The sequence below is a fragment of the Podarcis filfolensis genome (assembly GCF_964270895.1).
Source record: "Podarcis filfolensis genome assembly, chromosome: 14".
NCBI lineage: Eukaryota > Metazoa > Chordata > Lepidosauria > Squamata > Lacertidae > Podarcis > Podarcis filfolensis.
Genome location: NC_139616.1, coordinates 14,309,829 through 14,328,956, shown reverse-complemented (window position 1 = coordinate 14,328,956; position 19,128 = coordinate 14,309,829). Strand labels below are relative to the sequence as shown.

Sequence of the window (19,128 nt, the reverse complement as noted above, 5' to 3'; positions counted from 1 at the left end):
CCTCTCCCTTCCAGTGAAGAAGAGGAGGAGGAGTTTGGATTTGATATCCCGCTTTATCACTACCCTAAGGAGTCTCAAAGCGGCTAACATTCTCCTTTGCCTTCCTCCCCCACAACAAACACTCTGTGAGGTGAGTGGGGCTGAGAGACTTCAGAGAAGTGTGATTAGCCCAAGGTCACCCAGCAGCTGCATGTGGAGGAGCGGGGAAGCGAACCCAGTTCCCCAGATTACGAGTCCACCGCTCTTAACCACTACACCACACTGGCTCTTAGTGGTTTCCAGCAGCTGGCATTCGGAAGCAGCAGAAATAAAACATAGCCTTACTTGTTTATTCTTTTATGTTTATTCGTTTGTCTATTCTTTTAAAGCCATCCACATTGCTAGCCATCACCGTCCTGTGGAACACCCTCCCAGCAGATGTAAAAGAAATAAACAACTATCAGACTTTTAGAAGACATCTGAAGGCAGCCCTGTTTAGGGATTCTTTTAAAATTTGATGAATCATTGTATTTTAATATTCTGCTGGAAGCTGCCCAGAGTGGCTGGGGAAACCCAGCCAGATGGGTGGGGTATAAATAATAAATTATCATCATCATCATCATCATCATCATCATCATTATCATCATTCTTGAGGGCTTTTATTTTGTCTGCCTTGAATCTTCCAACATTCAGCTTCATTTAAAGTCCCCAAGTTCTAGCTGGGGGGGGGGGAGGGGATTACCTACCCATTTTCTCTGCATCGTGCAAAATTCTATATTATATTAAGTAGAATCATAGAATTGTAGAGGTGGAAGGGACCCTGAGGAGCATCTAGCCCAACCCCCTGCAATGCAGGAATATGCAGCTGACCCATAAGGGGATCAAACCTGCAACCTTGGCATTATCAGCACCATGCTCTAACAACTGAGTCATCTAGGGAGCATGCGTTCAGGAAAAGCGTGAGGTTCAGAGTTATATATGAGGGCCTGACCTCCTAAGGTGGACTTTTAGGAATCTCCCATTTCAAAGGGCAAAGGTTGTGCCAACTTTAAGTCTTTTTCTGGTCTGGGAAATTTTGCAATTACTGTATACATTCATAACTTTGTGTTGCAGTTTCCTGCATATTCTTTTGGTGTGTATTTCATGACAGGGTACACACTTGGTTTTGCATTCACCCATCGAAGAAACTCAAGTTATGGCGTGCTGCGAACAAGCAACAATGCTGCTGGGAAAAAGCTCTCCCTGTTGTGGTTTGTTTGGAAAGAAACAGACTTCGAGGATCAATTTTGCACCGAACCATAAGCCGTAGGCACAATGGTTTGCTTCCTGTCGGCGCAGGAAAGGGAGAGTGAGAGTTAGGCACAGTTCCTGCAGCGTACATCAGGAGACATGCATGTCATAGTTTGGCGTATGTGTGAAGCGGGCCACTGCTTCCAGAAGTGTATCGCAAAGAACAGAGAAGGGAGGAAAATAGCACTGGGCCACTCTGTGTAGCAAACCAGGAACCCCCAAGTCAGGCTTTTTTGCTTGAAAATGCAGACCAAATTCAATTCACGAGGATCCCTAGCCTTTGTGTGATGGATTGCAAGCACATCGCTCCCCTACTCCAATGAATGGGTGTCAAGCTGGTCCACAGAGGGCATTATATGATTCCTACAGGATTAATAAATTCAGTTACAGCCGCATCAGCGTGGGGCTTAACCTTTTCAAAACAACAACAACAACACAAGTCAAACTAACCTAAATAGCTTATACAAAATCAGTAAAAACCAAGGTCCATATAAGATCTGTGTATTTAAATATTTTGCCTTAAATTTTATGAAGTGTGATGTGTATCCACAAACACACTCAAACTAGAAAAAGATACTGGAAAGATTTCTGTTAAAACTCAGGTCTAACCTTTCTAGCTGCCTTTTTGAAAAGAGGTAGATGTAGATCAACCAGTTGACCTCTATGAGGCTGAAAAGTACTGTTGAAGTTTGTGCATCCTGGAAGTGAAGGTAAGAAGGGACTTCACAGGGAGGTGGAGTCTTTCAAAAAGCCAGCCAGAAGACCTGTACTGCTGATGAGGAGTTGCAACTTTGGCCTAGACGAGCTAAGGGCCATTTCACACATTACAGCGTTTGAGGGCGCACCCAAGTTGTTTTAAAGGCTACAGAACCTATACAGGAAAGGTTAGATTCAGAGTAACGACACACACGACGTAACAGGCTGTATGTAACTGTGTAACTTCTATTTCAAAAAACAATTCAACGTATCATATCACAATATGTAATTCCATAGACCAACTTATCATATGAGCAGAATATGTTCTGAGAGATTAAAGTCCAGCGGATTAATCAGGATCTTATGTTGCTAACGTAAGAACTGAATAGACTGTATCTCCTGATCAATCCGCTGGACTTTAATCTCTCAGAATATGTTCTTCTCATAGGATAAGTTGGTCTATGGAATTACATATTGTGATATGATCTGTTGAATTGTTTTTTGAAATAGAAGTTACACAGTTACATACAGCCTGTTATGCCGTGTGTGTCGTTACCAGTATTGTATTCATGTAACAAAAGTTTCAGCAGTGTTTTGTAGTTTCAGAGTAAGCCAGAAGCACTGAGGTCCTATGGAAATAAGGTCAGCAACAGGTCACTTCCATAGAATTGTAGAAATGGAAGGGACCGAAACTGCAACCTTGGCAATATCAGCACCATGCTCTAACCAACAGAGTGTTCTGCTGATTTCAGTTGGGACCCAACAGCAACCAACAGTCTGGATCTAAGCAAGAGGAGCAGGAGCCCTTTGAAAACGTAGGCATCTTCTAAAAAGGGAATTTTCTAAAAAAGATATGTGGATTTAGTGATTTAAGGCTGCAATCCTGTGCATCTGGAAATGAGCCACGTCCAGCACAGTGGAGCTTACTTCTGAACAAATATATGCATGAATGGAAAAACAAAACAAACGGATCATACAGGCACATCTTGGGCTTGCCTCTGTGTAATGTGTGAATAGGCTCTTAGGGCACAATGTTCCTGTTACCTCCGTTGGGGTGGGTGGGGAGGTGGGCGCTGTCCCAAGTATTGCAGTCCATGCACTCGCACCCTTTTTAAGCAGAAAGATGAAACCGATCTCCTCTTCTTCATTTGCCTATGCCTAGCTCATGCAAACTTAACCGCGTGCAGCTTCACAAAGCTGCACCCTTCCTAATCAAAGTAAGACTTCAGGGTACCACGACGGCGGATGTCGCAGGTCCAGCAGTGGAAGCCTCCTCCCAAGGAATTGGCATGGCGGATGTTCACTTTGACTGTTGAAATGCCTGCAGGAGAAAAGAAAGCGAAGCAAGACCCTTTGGTGAAGGTTGACTCAGATTTACACACAGGGTTATGAGGAGCTGTGCAAGCATGTCTGGTACCATGGCCAGCTCCTCCTTCATTTACAACACAGTCAGGGGACGCGGGTGGCTCTGTGGTCTAAACCACTGAGCTTCTTGGGCTTGCCGACCGGAAGGTTGGCAGTTCGAATCCCTGTGATGGGATGAGCTCCTGTTGCTCTGTCCCAGCTCCTGCCAACCTAGCAGTTTGAAAGCACACCAGTGCAAGTAGATAAATAGGTAGCGCTGCAGCGGGAAGGTAAATGGCATTTCTGTGCGCTCTGGCTTCCGTCACAGTGTCCTGTTGTGCCAGAAGTGGTTTAGTCATGCTGGCCACATGACCCGGAAAGCTGTCTGTGGACAAACGTCGGCTCCCTTGGCCTGAAAGCGAGATGAGCGCCACAACCCCATAGTCGCCTTTGACTGGACGTAACAGTCCAGGGGTCCTTTACTTTTTTTACCTAGACCCACTGAATTCAATAGTTTATGAACTAATTATTATGACCAGTGTTGGATATCCCCCAGTGAATGCAGCAAAATGAGACTGGGAGGAAAGGTGAGGTAGAAATTTCATTAAAAAAATAATGTGTGTCACAGCGCTGTCAGGCTAGGATTGCCCAGAGCGAGGAATTAACTCATCATTGTCAATAGTAGACATTACATTAGGGGAAGGCATGACCCGGAAAGCTGTCAGTGGACAAACGCTGGCTCCCTCGGCCTGAAAGAGAGATGAGCGCCACAACCCCATAGTCGCCTTTGACTGGACTTAACCATCCAGGGGTCCTTTACCTTTTTTTATCTTTATAACACAGCACAGTGTCATAGAGTGTTTGGGGCATATTTCAAGGAGATTTGGGCTTGAACCCCCTCTCCCAACAGTGGGGATCCCCCTGTGAGGCCATTTTGGCCAAGCTACCCCCAAATGGCTCAGTCAATTTCAGTTCTCTCATATTTCTTATTTTTCCAGGCTTAAATCTGGTTCTTCATATCTCTGCATCTTCCCCAGCTGGCATGGCCCAGGGGTGATGGGTTTTGAAGTTCAGCAACATCTGGAGGGTCAAAAGTCCCCCACACCTGCCTTAAGAGTTGCCAGAGAGTAGGGATGGGAAAATTTGTGGCCTGACAGTTGGACTCCAACTCCCATAAGCTCCAACCAGCATGAGCAAGGATGGTAGGACCTGCATAGAGGGGTCACAGGTTTTCCCGTTTCTGGCCTAGAGAGGCCCTGGGGCAGAGCCATATTCATCACCTTCTCCGTCATGCAACTGCAGCCCTACCAATTAGCTGCGCCTTTAAGCTTCACTTACACACTACATTAGGGACGTGGGTGGTGCTGTGGGTTAAACCACAGAGCCTAGGACTTGCTTATCAGAAGGTCAGCGGTTCGAATCCCCGCGATGGGGTGAGCTCCCGTTGCTCGGTCCCTGCTCCTGCCAACCTAGCAGTTTGAAAGCACGTCAAAGTGCAAGTAGATAAATAGGTACCGCTCCAGCGGGAAGGTAAAGAGCGTTTCCATGCGCTGCTCTGGTTCGCCAGAAGCGGCTTAGTCATGCTGGCCACATGACCTGGAAGCTGTATGCCGGCTCCCTCGGCCAATAAAGAGAGATGAGCGCCGCAACCCCAGAGTCGTCCGTGACTGGACCTAATGGTCAGGGGTCCCTTTACCTTTACCTTTACACACTACATTGCATGGGATATTTACAATGCAGTCAAACCAACAACGCATGTTTGCTAGACAGGCACATGATAGGAGCTGAAGATCATAGAGTTTTCCTGTAAGTTTGCTAGACAGAACTCTTGAGAGCCACTCTCAGTGTGCCCTGACAGTGGGAAAGTGTAGCCACATATAATCTCCTCACCCAGCTGGGCACTTTCTCTTTGCTCTTTTGCCTCATTCCAGCAATGTATAACATATGCTAAGTCTGAGCCAAACCGACTCCATTTTGAACTAAAGTATGTATTTGTAAGGGACGCAGGTGGCGCTGTGGGTAAAACCTCAGTGCCTAGGACTTGCCGATCGTATGGTCAGCAGTTCGAATCCCCGCGGTGGGGTGAGCTCCCGTCTTTCGGTCCCAGCTCCTGCCCACCTAGCAGTTCGAAAGCACTCTTAAGTGCAAGTAGATAAACAGGGACCGCTTTATAGCGGGAAGGTAAACGGTGTTTCCGTGTGCTGCGCTGGTGCTGGCTCGCCAGCTGCAGCTTCACCACGCTGGCCACGTGACCCGGAAGTGTCTTCGGACGGCACCGGCTCCCGGCCTCTAGAGCGAGATGAGCACGCAACCCTAGAGTCGGACACGACTGGCCAGTACGGGCAGGGGTACCTTTACCTTTACCTATGTATTTGTAACTGGATTACCATTTTAAGCCTGCCTGAACAAAGCTGCTGTTACTCTGTTATTCTTCAACGGGGAATACTGAATGAGTAAATGTCATTTTTTACTTTTTACAAGACTGTTTTACTTTTTTTAAAAAAAAATAGGTGATTATTTTTTTCAGGGGGGAGAATATGGGAAATACCAGGAGAATCCAGTCTTCCTTAAAGCATCCTGGATTACTTAAATTAAAAGGCTAAAACTATCCTATCTAAGCTTCCCTTTTAAGCTGCAAAGGGATGCATTCTGCTGAACTCACAAGTGTGAGGAAGAAAGGAAGGATAATATCTAATAAATATAACTCTCCTGGCATCTATACACATCCCTAAACATTTTGACCCACCGAGACTTTCAAACAGCTTGTGGATTGGAGTTTCGTTGGCATCGACCATCACACGTTTTTCATCCAGCATCAGGACATTCATAGACAGCCATTTAGAGGACATCCACAGCGGGTGGTCTGGATGCAAATATAAACAGGAAATAATATTTAGCACTCCCATTAGGCAGATGAAGTCTGGGACTTCTGCTTTGTACAACTTGTCTTCAAAATTGGGAATAAGCTAAGCATACCATCAGGGATCAGGGGCAATGGAGGGTGAACTACCGTCCAGCCTGCGTTCTTGAAGAGATCAATCTAAAAGAGATAGAGATTCAAATTGGGAGATTGCTTAAACCATTGTGGGATTTATCCCCAATGCAAACAAGCACCCACAGAAGAGGGTGTGTCTTGCGGGATCACAGAAGGAGAGGAAAGGGTTAAGAATAATAGCAAAAATTAGCGGAAAAATGGGATGTTTATAAAAAAATATGTTCAAAAATACAATAATAGTTTTGACTCCGTGCTAGCATTCGAGTGATAAAGGAACTAAAAGGGGGTGGACTACAATTAAGGATTTATTATGTTTTCAGAATGTATTAGAAAAATTATATAGAAAGGTTTATTGTTTTGTGTACATTCAAATGTAAGATAAAACATATGCAAAGGGACTTGACAGGAAGTCAAAGTTGAAGAAAAGATTTTGGAAGACAAAAGGGAAAAAAATATTTATTTTCATTATTATCATTTTCTGTGTGGGTGTGTGTGGGTGGGTGTGGGTGTCTGCACATATGTGTGTGTTGTTGTATGCAATGTTTGGGAGGAAATAAGATGGTAAATAACAAATAACAAACTAATTATCAATGTATGTAATTTTTATTTCTTAATTATATTTAGTGGTAGTATGGCTGTATTATTTTTTGTAACATAAAACCATTCAATAAAAATTATTATTTTTAAAAAAATAAAAAAATAGAGTTGGAAGGGACTCCATTGATAATCTAGTAGTCCAACCCATTACAATTCAGGAATGTGCACCCATACAGGGATCAAACCCATGAGCTTGCTTCCTACAATCCTTATTATGATCGCCATTGCTACTCTTCGCATTTGCATGTTAAAATGCATGCATGCTAAAATGAAAATATGCATTCTGCATCAAATCTAGTTTGGCCCCAAGGTCTTTATAGGAAAATGTAGTATTGTTTGCAGAAGTTGCATTGCTTAGTTTTCATCACAAGAGGGCTCACTACTTGCACATCAAAGAAAGACATCGAACATCCTTTTTTTCATGGCAGTTCATTCCATTTTCAATCTTTCCCCTAAGTTCCACATTATATCTGAGCTTTCACACATCATAAAAGCCTCTTCTGTAACTATAGTGAAATATAGTTCAAGTTTAGCAGTCAAGCCCATGTTATTTGCTTCCAGAAAAGAATCCATTTGCAAATAATATGGAAGCGAGTGCTACTATACAGCACAATAGCTCCAGAGGTGGCTTTTACATTGTGTGAAAGCTGAAAAATAATGTGGAAATTATCAGTTTGGGAAACATTTTGTGAAAATGGAATAAACTGCCATGTGAATGCAATCTCAGTCTGCAGCTAAATGTATTGTGCTGACACTGGCGTCTAATATTTTCCAATTGCTCAAATATTCTTAAAATGTTTGCAGTCCGATGGGATCCAGTTTCAATATATTATATTTCACATGCAATGACATTGTACTTTGTACTTCGCAACTGACATGCAAGCAGTGCAGGCCTAGACATGCAGACCTCTAAAAATTTAGACAGGGAGAGTCTAAATTTTAAAACCACCCCCAAATCCGGTCATGTTACCTTACTCCCATCTTTACTAAGGAAGGTTGCCACAGAAGCCATGACTGTTTAAAGCGGTGTTGTACTGCTTTAAATTATAGTGCAGATAGCACCCTAGAAAACACTCCACATCCTCCTTTGGCCACCCACTGCAAAGGAAGATCAAGAGCTATCCTGGATCAGACCCAAGGTCCATCTTGTCCACTATTCTCCTTCCCACAGAGGCCCATCAGATGATTCTAGCACCCCCACCAGACAATATATTTTAAAAGGGAGCAACAAACTAATTTCTTCCCCTCTAGCACTCATGCCAGCTTTTGTAGGCCATTCCTCTCATGTAGATAAAAGTATTCCCCATATGCTACATGCAGGGCAAGATTTAGGTTTGATGAGGCCCTAAGCTACTGAAGGTAATGGGGCCCTTTATATGTCTAGCTGTCCTTTGTCAACAACAAATTGCTGCTGTTTTTTTCAGTTGAATATATGCTAGATGGTAATTTATGGACCTAATAGGTATCTAAAGCCATTTGTACATAACAAAATATGTATTTTATCAAAGCAATTGTTGAATTGAAATACAATTAAGAAGAAGTATATTGATAGTGAAATACAATTAAGAAGAAGTATATTGAAAGTGAAATACAATTAAGAAGAAGTATATTAATAGTGAAATAATTATTAAGCTCTAAATTAAAACAATATTTTATTCGTAACAAACTTAATAATGCAAACACATTGGCATTTGGCAATAACAAAAGTTCCTTTAGAAACACAGTTTACAAAGACTCATAATCTAGTCTCTAGAAACTTTCTATAACATGAAATAATAATAGCAAACCAGTGATATTTTAGGGAGCAGGCTAGCAGGTGGAGCCCATTACTTACATCATAGGAGCCTACACAGCACAAAACACTGTTGCTGTATGTAGGTTTTATTTTATTTGTTTTTTATCTTTTATTTTGGAAATGTATATCCAGTTTTCTTTTCCTTTATTTTTTTTTGGGGGGGGGGCTCAAGAGAGTGGGGCCCTAAGCTATAGCTTGTTTAGCTTATACGTAAATCCGGCACTGGCTACATACATCTTTCTGCCCAAGGAAGCTGCAGGGTAACAAACGGACCAATAGTTCTGATAACTGAAGCAATCTACTACAGTGGTAAAGGGACCCCTGACTATTAGGTCCAGTCATGGCCGACTCTGGGGTTGCGGCGCTCAGCTTTATTGGCTGAGGGAGCCGGCATACAGCTTCCGGGTCATGTGGCCAGCATGACTAAGCCGCTTCTGGCGAACCAGAGCAGCGCACGGAAATGCCGTTTACCTTCCCGCTGGAGCAGTACCTATTTATCTACTTGCACTTTGACGTGCTTTCAAACTGCTAGGTTGGCAGGAGCAGGGACTGAGCAACAGGAGCTCACCCCTTCACGGGGATTCGAACCGCCAATCTTCTGATCGGCAAGTCCTAGGTTCTGTGGTTTAACCCACAGCGCCACCCGTGTCCCTCACTACAGTGGTACCTCGGGTTAAGAACTTAATTCATTCCAGAGGTCTGTTCTTAACCTGAAACTGTTCTTAACCTGAAGCACCACTTTAGCTAATGGGGCCTCCCGCCGCCATCGCGCCGCCACTGTGCGATTTCTGTTCTCATCCTGAAGTAAAGTTCTTAACTCGAGGTACTGTTTCTGGGTTAGCGGAGTCTGTAACCTGAAGCGTCTGTAATCCGAGGTACCACTTTACAGTCCTTTTGTTAGCTGCAGCAAAAACAGATCAAGAGTCCAAGGGAGAGCCCACAAATTTAAGAGCTGTAAAAAGGAACCGCAACCTTTGCACGCAATTGCCCAAGGTCAGCTGCAAAAACAAGGGCTTAAATAATGTTTGGCTTAGTTAACAATTGCTGACGAGACACCTAGCGACTTGTTCAAAGGGTTCAGAAAAGTCTCGGCTTGCGAGCTTCCCAAAAGCACCCGTGGGCCTACACTGGGCTAGACTGGCCATTGGGTCTGTTTAAACAGGGCTCTTCCGTTCTCCTGGCAGGACTCTACCACTTTAAGAACGGAGGTGTGTGAACAGCATGTTTGAATATTCTCCTGCATCAAACTCCCTGCACATAATCAGCTAGTGCCGCAGGGAAGAGGCCTAGAAATACACCAGAAATTGCTTCCACAAGAAGCAGTGATGGCTACCAACTTGGGATGGCTTCAAAAGAGGGTTAGACAAATTCATGGAGGAGAAAGCTATCAAGGGCTACTACCCACAAAGGCTATGTTCTGCCTCCATGGTCAGAGGCTGTGATGCTTCTGAATGCCAGTTGCTGGAAGCTGCAGAGGGGGAGGGCGCTCTTGTGCTTGGGGGTCCTGCTTTCCCATGGGTTGACTGACCCCTGTGAGAACAGGATACTGGACTAGATTACTGCCGTGCAATATACGTAGGGCTGCCTCTGAAGATTGTTCGGAAACTTCAGCTGGTGCAGAATTCAGCGGCCAGGTTGCTCACCGGAGCAAGACAGTTTGAACATATTGCACCGATCCTGGTCCGACTGCACTGGCTACCAATTAGTTTCCGGGCCCAATTCAAAGTGCTGTTTTTGAACTATAAAGCCTTAAACGGCTCAGGACCGCAATACCTCAAGGACAGCCTCTTCCCATATGAACCTACCTGGACTTTGAAATCATCTTATACCTCTTGAATCCACATTGTTAGAGGCTATTTTATGTCTTTATAAAGGCATCTGAATTAGTCTTTTGTTTTAATTAAACAGATCCTTGTGGTGTATTTATCTTTCAGAAGAGCTTGTGCACAGCACAAAATTAGTGCAAAATTGTTTTGTCAATGCACACATTGGAACAATACTCACTTCAAGATCATGCTGTTCTGAACATATTTTCCTGCAGCCTATTTTTAATGCTAATTACAGATATTTAAGAAAGTAACTAATTTTGTAAAGTATCTAAAACTGTTAGACATGAAATGAAATGGTCTATCAAAATACAGGAATGCCGCCCCCCCCCCCCGGTATATTAGGCTACTAAAGGGTCTTCTTTGGCCCTCCTTCGTGTGCCTCCTCCTTAAGAGGTCCAGAGGGTGGCAACACAAGAACAGGGCCTTCTCTGCAGTGGCTCCCCGTCTGTGGAATGCTCTCCCCAGGGAAGTTCGCCTGGCGCCTTCATTAGACACCTTTAGGCACCAGGCAAAAACATTCCTTTTTAACCAGGACTTTGGTTGATTTGATTGACATCCTACGCCCTTTTAAAATGGGCAGGGGGGCGTTATTGGGTTGCTGTTTTTATTTTGATTACATATTTTGTGGTTTTATATTTTGATTTTGTTCTGTGAACTGCCCTGAGACCCCTGGATATAGGGCAGTATAAAAATTCAATAAATAATAATAAGAGCAATAATAGATGGGTCTTTGGCCAGATCCTACAGGGCTGCTCTTATATTCTTGCCCCCCGTTTGTCTGAAGATCCCTTACCTCATTACACGGACGGTCTGGGTTGGAAAGCACAAGGCCCGGTCCGATGATGTTGAATGTGGCATCGATGTGCATGGGATTGGGGTCTTTGAAAGAGATGGTGTGCACTCTGTATTCCGGCGCAAGGTGTCTCCGCATCCACTCAATGCCCAAGTAGTTAGTAACCTGAGAGCAAGATTTAGACTTTTAGTTGTTTCAGAAGAAATATCTGCAACAACAGTAAGCCATATATCAGGCCCATCCAACGCCCAAGAGACTGCAATCTACTCCCAGTATTAAAAAAAAATGGCAGTGATCTACCTGATCTATCCATTGCCATTGAGGATTGACCAGAGTTGTTGAACTTTTGGGGGGGAAGGATTGACAAGAGCTGTTGAGCTTTTTTAAAGGGGGAATGACATAAATCGCTCATCTAAACTCCGCCGCTAACAAAGGCACGCTGCATTAACGCCGATCATCGTATTCCCAAAGCGCAAAACTCCGCCAACTTGACGCAACAGAGGGACAGAGGGAGGCAGATATTTAAACTGAACATCAATAGAGCATTGTGGGGGGGGTGTATTCTTAATTGTCTGCAGTGGCGTAGCGTGGGGGGTGCAGGGAGGGCCGGCCGCACCGGGCGCAACATCTGTGGGTTAGGGTTAGGGGGCGCAAATCCACGGGTTAGGGGGTGCAAATTACTTGCCTTGCCCCGGGTGCTGACAACCCACGCTACGCCACTGATTGTCTGCATAGGCATAGCGGAATAGAAAAGTTTTCAGCAGGCTTTTCAAAGTCAGCATAAAAGTTGGTACTAACCAACAAATAAATCTAACTAAAAAACGAATAATGGATGTAAAATTTTGTTGTTGGTCTACGTAGAAATGGCAAAGCTGACAGTGAAATTAAGAGATCAAAATGGTGAACTTTTCATAGAAGAATGGACTATTTTAAAAAATATTATAGCCAAATGAAATTGAAGGCAGGATTCTAGCTAAAAGCAGAGAAAGAAAAAGTGATAAAATAATTGCAACAGAGAAACTTGTGTAATAGATAAAGATATAATGCAGTAGAGACGGTCTGAGTAAAAAGACTGCAGAAATGAGAGTGGGAAGTCAATTTATGAAACAGTGTAACTATTTGATAAGAAGATTATGGTGCAAATGTTTGAAAAAAATAATAATAAATTATACTGCAAAAAAAGGAACCGATCTGCTCACCTGACTTCTTTGCACAAAGATGTCTCTTCCGGCTCGTATGAAATCTGCAGCGTCAAAGCACGGCTCGAATTCAGTTGTGACAAATTTGCCCTGCGCAGCCAGCTTGTGCCTGTCTTCCACAGTGCGAATTGGGTAATCCTGGTTTCAGAAAGACAAAACACACACAGGCCTTTGCTAGGACTGTTCCCACTACTTGGGGCAATCACATGGCGCCATTTCTAAACCTCTGATCTGCCTAAGCCAGCCTTCCTCAACCTCGGCCCTCCAGATGTTTTGGGCCTACAACTCCCATGATCCCTAGCTAGCAGGACCAGTGGTCAGGGATGATGGGAATTGTAGTCTCAAAACATCTGGAAGGCTGAGGTTGAGGAAGCCTGGCCTAAGCTTTTCCAGGGCTGATAGTTCTAGCAGGGAGGGTTGCCAATGCAGACATGCTGTGGCCAAACCCTGAGTTCTGGGGCGAGGAACAACGATGGTCCTGCAGATATTATTGTTGGCATTGAGCTCCCATCAGCCCCTGCCAACTGTTAGGATTTCTATCTATCCGAGCTGCTCCAGCGAGTGGTACTATGACTTGTATACATCATGTGAGTGTCTGAGTGAGCATGAGAAAGTAAGTCTGTGTTATCTCTTCCTTCTGAGTACAGTGGTACCTCGGGTTAAGTACTTAATTCATTCCGGAGGTCCGTACTTAACCTGAAACTGTTCTTAACCGGAAGCACTACTTTAGCAAATGGGGCCTCCTGCTGCCGCCACGCTGTCGGAGAACGATTTCTGTTCTTATCCTGAAGCACTATTTCTGGGTTAGCAGAGTCTGTAACCTGGGGCGTACGTAACCTGAAGCGTATGTAACCTGAGGTACCACTGTACTATTGGAAGTTGGTTTCACTTATGTGTGTGTTGCAGTTCTCTATAGTGGTACCTTGGGTTACATATGCTTCAGGTTACAGGCGCTTCAGTTTACAGACTCCGCTAACCTAGAAATAGTACCTTGGGTTAAGAACTTTGCTTCAGGATGAGAACAGAAATCGTGCTCTGGCGGTGCGGCGGCAGCAGGAGGCCCTATTAGCTAAAGGGGTGCTTCAGGTTAAGAACAGTTTCAGGTTAAGAACGGAACTCCGGAACGAATTAAGTACTTAACCCGAGGTACCACTGTACTGGTGTTCAGAGAGTATAGACGTACTGATGGGAGTCTCTGTATATAAAAGGTAAAGGGACCCCTGACCATTAGGTACAGTCGTGGCCGACTCTGGGGTTGCGGCGCTCATCTCGCTTTATTGGTTGAGGGAGCTGGCGAACAGCTTCTGGGTCCTGTGGCCAGCATGACTAAGCCGCTTCTGGCGAACCAGAGCAGCGCACGGAAACACCATTTACCTTCCTGCCGTACCTATTTATCTACTTGCACTTTGACGTGCTTTCGACCTGCTAGGTGGGCAGGAGCAGGGACCGAGCAACGGGAGCTCACCCCGGCGCGGGGATTCGAACCGCCGACCTTCTGATCGGCAAGTCCTAGACTCTGTGGTTTAACCCACAGCGCCACCCGCGTCCCAAAAGATGCAGTAGAAATGGTTTAATAACAGAACCCACAGAGGGGAAGGTGGGAAATCCAAAGTTACAAGATTCTCCCAAATGAGAGTAGACCCACTGAAAATAATGAACCTGAGTTGGTTAACTTCAGTGAGTCCACTCTGAGTTCTATCATGGGCTACACCCCCTTATCTTTTCGCTTTCTTTCTTCGCTTCCACTGGGCCTCAGAAGAGCAGAGAGTTAATCCGAAAGATTGTATATAAGACTGTAAATAAAGTAGTTTTAAAACTACGATTGAGTCTTTCTTCTGCTATGATATGCCAGAAGACTGGCGTGCTCTTTTCAGGAGAGAAGAGTTGCTTGTTACTGGCCGCTCTGGACTGAAGAAAATTTATAGCCAGAGAAAGCCACCGGGGAACGCTCTGGAGACTTGGGGAAGTTTGCAGCCTTCCGAGGGCGTTTTCCCAACACCAACATGGCCAATCAATGGTCAAGGATGATGGGAGTTGTACTCCAATAACACCAGGAAGGTACCCTTGCTCCTGCCACCATAGTTGCTTCCTTGAAAGCCAAAAGGATAATAATAGGTAAAGGTAAAGGGACCCCTGACCATTAGGTCCAGTCATGACCAACTCTGGGGTTGCGGCGCTCATCTCGCTTTATTAGCCAAGGGAGCCGGCGTACAGCTTCCGGGTCATGTGGCCAGCATGACTGACGAACCAGAGCAGTGCACGGAAACGCCGTTTACCTTCTCGCCGGAGCGGTACCTATTTATCTACTTGCACTTTGACGTGCTTTCGAACTGCTAGGTTGGCAGGAGCAGGGACCGAACAACAGGAACTCACCCTGTTGTGGGGATTCGAACTGCCGACCTTCTGATCGGCAAGTCTTAGGCTCTGTGGTTTAACCCACAGCGCCACCCGTGTAATACCTGGTCATAAAGTTCATCAGCCATGGTGGGCTTTGGTGCTGTGGTCCATTTTGATCCGCGGCGGAAGTACTCTTTGATGATGGGCCGGTATGCTCTGTATTCAAAGAAACGGGCGCGCCAAGCCATCGGCGCTTCAATGATCTCGTTCCCAATGACCAGCAGAATGTCTCTTGGCATGGCTGCGTACATCCCTACCAAAAGAACAAAGTGTTTGATCTGGGGATCCAATCAACAGCGGCACAAATCCTGCACACCGGATCCCAGTCAAGGTTCGATTTTGCTCGGTAGCAACCCAGGGGAAGAGGGAGTGAAGTTTCCACACATCAAGCAAAACAACAAACAAACCACAGGCTACTGAACATAACCAAAACAAATCAACACGATTCCCAGCTTCGGTTTGCCAAAATGTGTTATGACCCAACCTTATTTTGGGGACATGGCTGTGTTTCTGCCACTCTTAACCAGAATGCCAAGCCTTTATCAAAAAGCAGCAAAACGGTGCACTCAATTTCAAGTAGTTTGTATGGGGCAGACAAACATTTTAGTGTGTCATCCATTTTAATCCATCATGGCTGCTCCGCTGTGTGCCTAAAGCACATCACAACTGCATAACAGTGATGTCTATGTAGGCCTAGCAAGATCTAGATCAGGGGCTGACAACCTAAGGCCCATGGGCCACAAGTAGCCCACAGGGATCGTTTTACCAGCCCACGAGCCACCCCCAAACCGAGCCACCCACTCAGTGAGTCCCCACGTGCTGCGTTAAACAGTGTGGGGACTCATTGAGCGGTGCCAGAAATCGCGTCTGCATGGACACAGATGCTGAAAATCATGGACACGCACACTCACGCGCCCCCCCAATCGGACCCACGGAGGGGTCTCCATGGCAGTGAACCAGCCCAGGCAAGGTAAGCGTTATGTACTGAATTGAATAGGATTCAGAATGCAGCAGTCTGATTGGTCCTAGAACAATAGGATCCAGAATGCAGCAATCTGATTGGTCCACAGGAGCCACCCAATCCAACTCCAGGTGGAAGTGAATCCGCAACCTGATTGGCCTGCAGGAGAATCCCGGAATTAGCCAATCACTTGGGGCCCATTGTGTAAATAATGTATATAAAGCAGACATTCTGGGGGAACTTCCATTCCTCCTCACCACTATGAGCTGAATAAAGAGCATGAAATCCACTTTCGACTCTGAGTATATTTCAGTAAGCCTTGCCAACCCCTGATCTAGGTTAACAGAAGGGACTGTACTGTTTTACTGTAAACAACATGCATCCCCTGTGAAACTATAGATAGCAATACACTAAGTTGCTTAACGGTAGGCCACTGTTGTCCTTTATGAATTGTCATGAGGACTTTAAAGGGTTTTTTTGTTTTTTTAAAGAGGAAACAAATCTCTTCAATAACGAATAAACAATACATCATAAAATAATGAGGAGACGGAGACGTGGTTCACATCCACAATGTACATTTTAAGCACGTTTTGACCATTTTTTGCAGTCATGGCTTCCTCCAAAGAATCCTGCAGCTTACCCATCACAGAGCTACAATTCCCGGCACCCTTAAACTACATTTCCCAGGATTCCCATGGGCTTTACATGTACGGCTTGGATGTGGGCATGCTCTAAATCAATTCTGCACATTCCCAGTCACTGAGCAATTACCGGTGGACTCAAAGTCAGGCGTTTTATATTTGGTCGACCAGTCAAGTGGCTCTGGTCTTCTCACAGTCACTCCTTCCATTTTCAGAATATTGCACATCTCTTCAATTTCAGCAATTGCTTTCTTCACATGATCCTGGGGGAAACTCTGGCCTCCATACTTCTGATAGAACCCCCAGTACTTCTCGTACGTATTCGCCTGGTAATCAATAGAGAAAAAGCAGAGAAAAAGCAGACATGAACCAGCAGCATATTAACATTGCAAAGAATCACCGTATTCATCTGCTAACAGTTAAACAACAGTATGTCAATCTCATAGGACTTGTATATTCAGGTGATTGCATTTTCTGTAATTCTAAGTTTTTAAAACTATTTTTGAATAGTATTACATCTGCTCAACAGCCACAGCTAATTTTTTCCCTTCCCACTCTTATTTCAAAGCTATTTTTGTCTTTGTATCAGAAAGGCACCTGGATAATTTGGCTACCAATAAATATTGCTGCAAACATTTCTGAGATCATGGTCTTTCCAACGAGTGGCTCCTGTCTAGGTTTCTTAATGGTCTTACTTTAAATGTTGTGAGGATCCTATGCCCTTTGGAAATGTGCTTTTTTGGGGTGGGGGTTATTGGGTTGTTGTTTTTATTTTGATTATGTATTTTGTGGTTTTATATTTGGATTTTATTCTGTGAACCACCCTGAGACCTCCGGGTATAGGGCGGTAAATAATTTCAAATACAGTGGGACCTCAAGTTAAGAACTTAATTTGTTCTGGAGGTCCATTCTTAACCTGAAACTGTTCTTAACCTGAGGTACCACTTTAGCTAATGGGGCCTCCCGTTGCTGCTGCACCGCCACCGCACAATTTCTGTTCTCATCCTGAAGCAAAGTTCTTAACCTGAGGTACTCTTTTTGGGTTAGCGGAGTCTGTAACCCGAAGCATATGTAACCTGAAGCATCTGTAACCCGAGGTACCACTGTGATGATAATAATAATAATAATAATAATAATAATAATAATAATAATAATGTATTTTAAATTGTCATAACCAAGCCATGTGAGGTAATAAATTAAAATTATTGCTATTCACATGGCACCTGAATCACATGGCACCACTGCAACTGCAAGCAGGAGAAATTCCACTGAGATAAACAAGAGTGATTGCCGGACAGTTTTCCATAGTAGTTAGAGTCCTGGGCTTAGACGAGAAAGACCTGAGTTCAAATCCCCATTCAGCACAAAGTTAACTGGGCAACCTTGTGTCAGCCTTTCCCCCCTCTATTATTTATATGCCACCACTCTGGGCTTCTTCTAGCAAAATATAAAAACACAAGGAACATTATTACACTGGCAATTTCTACACCTGTTTCCATCAAAATTGTTCAACAACCCTAGTTAAGACTTGTAGGAATTGGGTGCAGTGACTGCCATTAAGTCAGCTGCCTGAGGGAAGGGGGTGCCTGACCCAAACGTTCTTTTTTGACCCTGCTTTCTTCCTCCTCCCTCCAGTTCCTTTTTCCTCACATGTCATGACTTTTTAGACAGTGAGCCTCAAGTCAGAAACCACCTTAGTACTTGATTTATGTAAGCTGCTCTGACGGTCATTTTTCCTTCAAAGGCAGGGTATAAAATGCCTGAAATAAACTTCCGGTTTCAGGGCTGCGGCAGCAAGAAGTACCAATACAGTGGTACCTCTGGTTACGTACTTAATTCATTCCGGAGGTAATGATAACGTAAGGGCAAGTCGTACCAAAAGATATGCAGCTGTAGGAGCCAACTTAATTACAGTGGTACCTTGGGTTAAGAACTTAATTCATTCTGGAGGTCCGTTCTTAACCTGAAACTGTTCTTAATCTGAGGTACCACTTTAGCTAATGGGGCCTCCTGCTGCCGCTGCGCTGCTGGAGCACGATTTCTGTTCTCATCCTGAAGCAAAGTTCTTAACCTGAGGTACTATTTCTGGGTTAGCGGAGTCTGTAACCTGAAGCGTATGTAACTCGAGGTAAAGGTAAAGGGGACCCCTGACCATTAGGTCCAGTCGTGGCCGACTCTGGGGTTGCGGCGCTCATCTCGCTTTATTGGCTGAGGGAGCCGGCCTACAGCTTCCAGGTCATGTGGCCAGCATGACTAAGCCGCTTCTGGCGAACCAGAGCAGCGTACGGAAACACCGTTTACCTTCCTGCCGGAGCGGTACCTATTTATCTACTTGCACTTTGACGTGCTTTCGAACTGCTAGGTGGGTAGGAGCAGGGACCGAGCAACAGGAGCTTACCCCATCGCAGGGATTTGAACCGCCAACCTTCTGATCGGCAAGCCCATGGTTTAACCCACAGCGCCACCCGCGTCCCTGTAACCCGTCACCTTCCTCTTATGTACATGCAGGAAAAAACCCCATAAGCTAGTAGTGGAATGAGTGTTGCAGCCAGCCGCCTTCCACAGAACGCAAGCAAAGCTTTGCACATATGCAATTCATTAAATGTGCATGC

At 44.8% G+C, this 19,128-nt stretch overlaps 1 protein-coding gene across 1 annotated transcript in view; it reads right to left on the bottom strand.

The window, feature by feature from the left end:
* Positions 1–2,316: 2,316 nt before the first annotated feature.
* The window catches only part of GATM (glycine amidinotransferase), a 31,142-nt gene continuing 14,330 nt past the window's right edge, over positions 2,317–19,128 (bottom strand). Inside the window, exons 3-9 of the mRNA XM_083586847.1 lie at positions 16,647–16,842; positions 14,977–15,167; positions 12,518–12,655; positions 11,319–11,483; positions 6,286–6,349; positions 6,056–6,172; positions 2,317–3,286 (exon numbers count right to left, since the gene is read on the bottom strand). Coding sequence (XP_083442973.1) covers positions 3,174–3,286; positions 6,056–6,172; positions 6,286–6,349; positions 11,319–11,483; positions 12,518–12,655; positions 14,977–15,167; positions 16,647–16,842 — 984 coding nt within the window. The 3' untranslated portion in view covers positions 2,317–3,173. The remainder of the gene's footprint in view (positions 3,287–6,055; positions 6,173–6,285; positions 6,350–11,318; positions 11,484–12,517; positions 12,656–14,976; positions 15,168–16,646; positions 16,843–19,128) is intronic.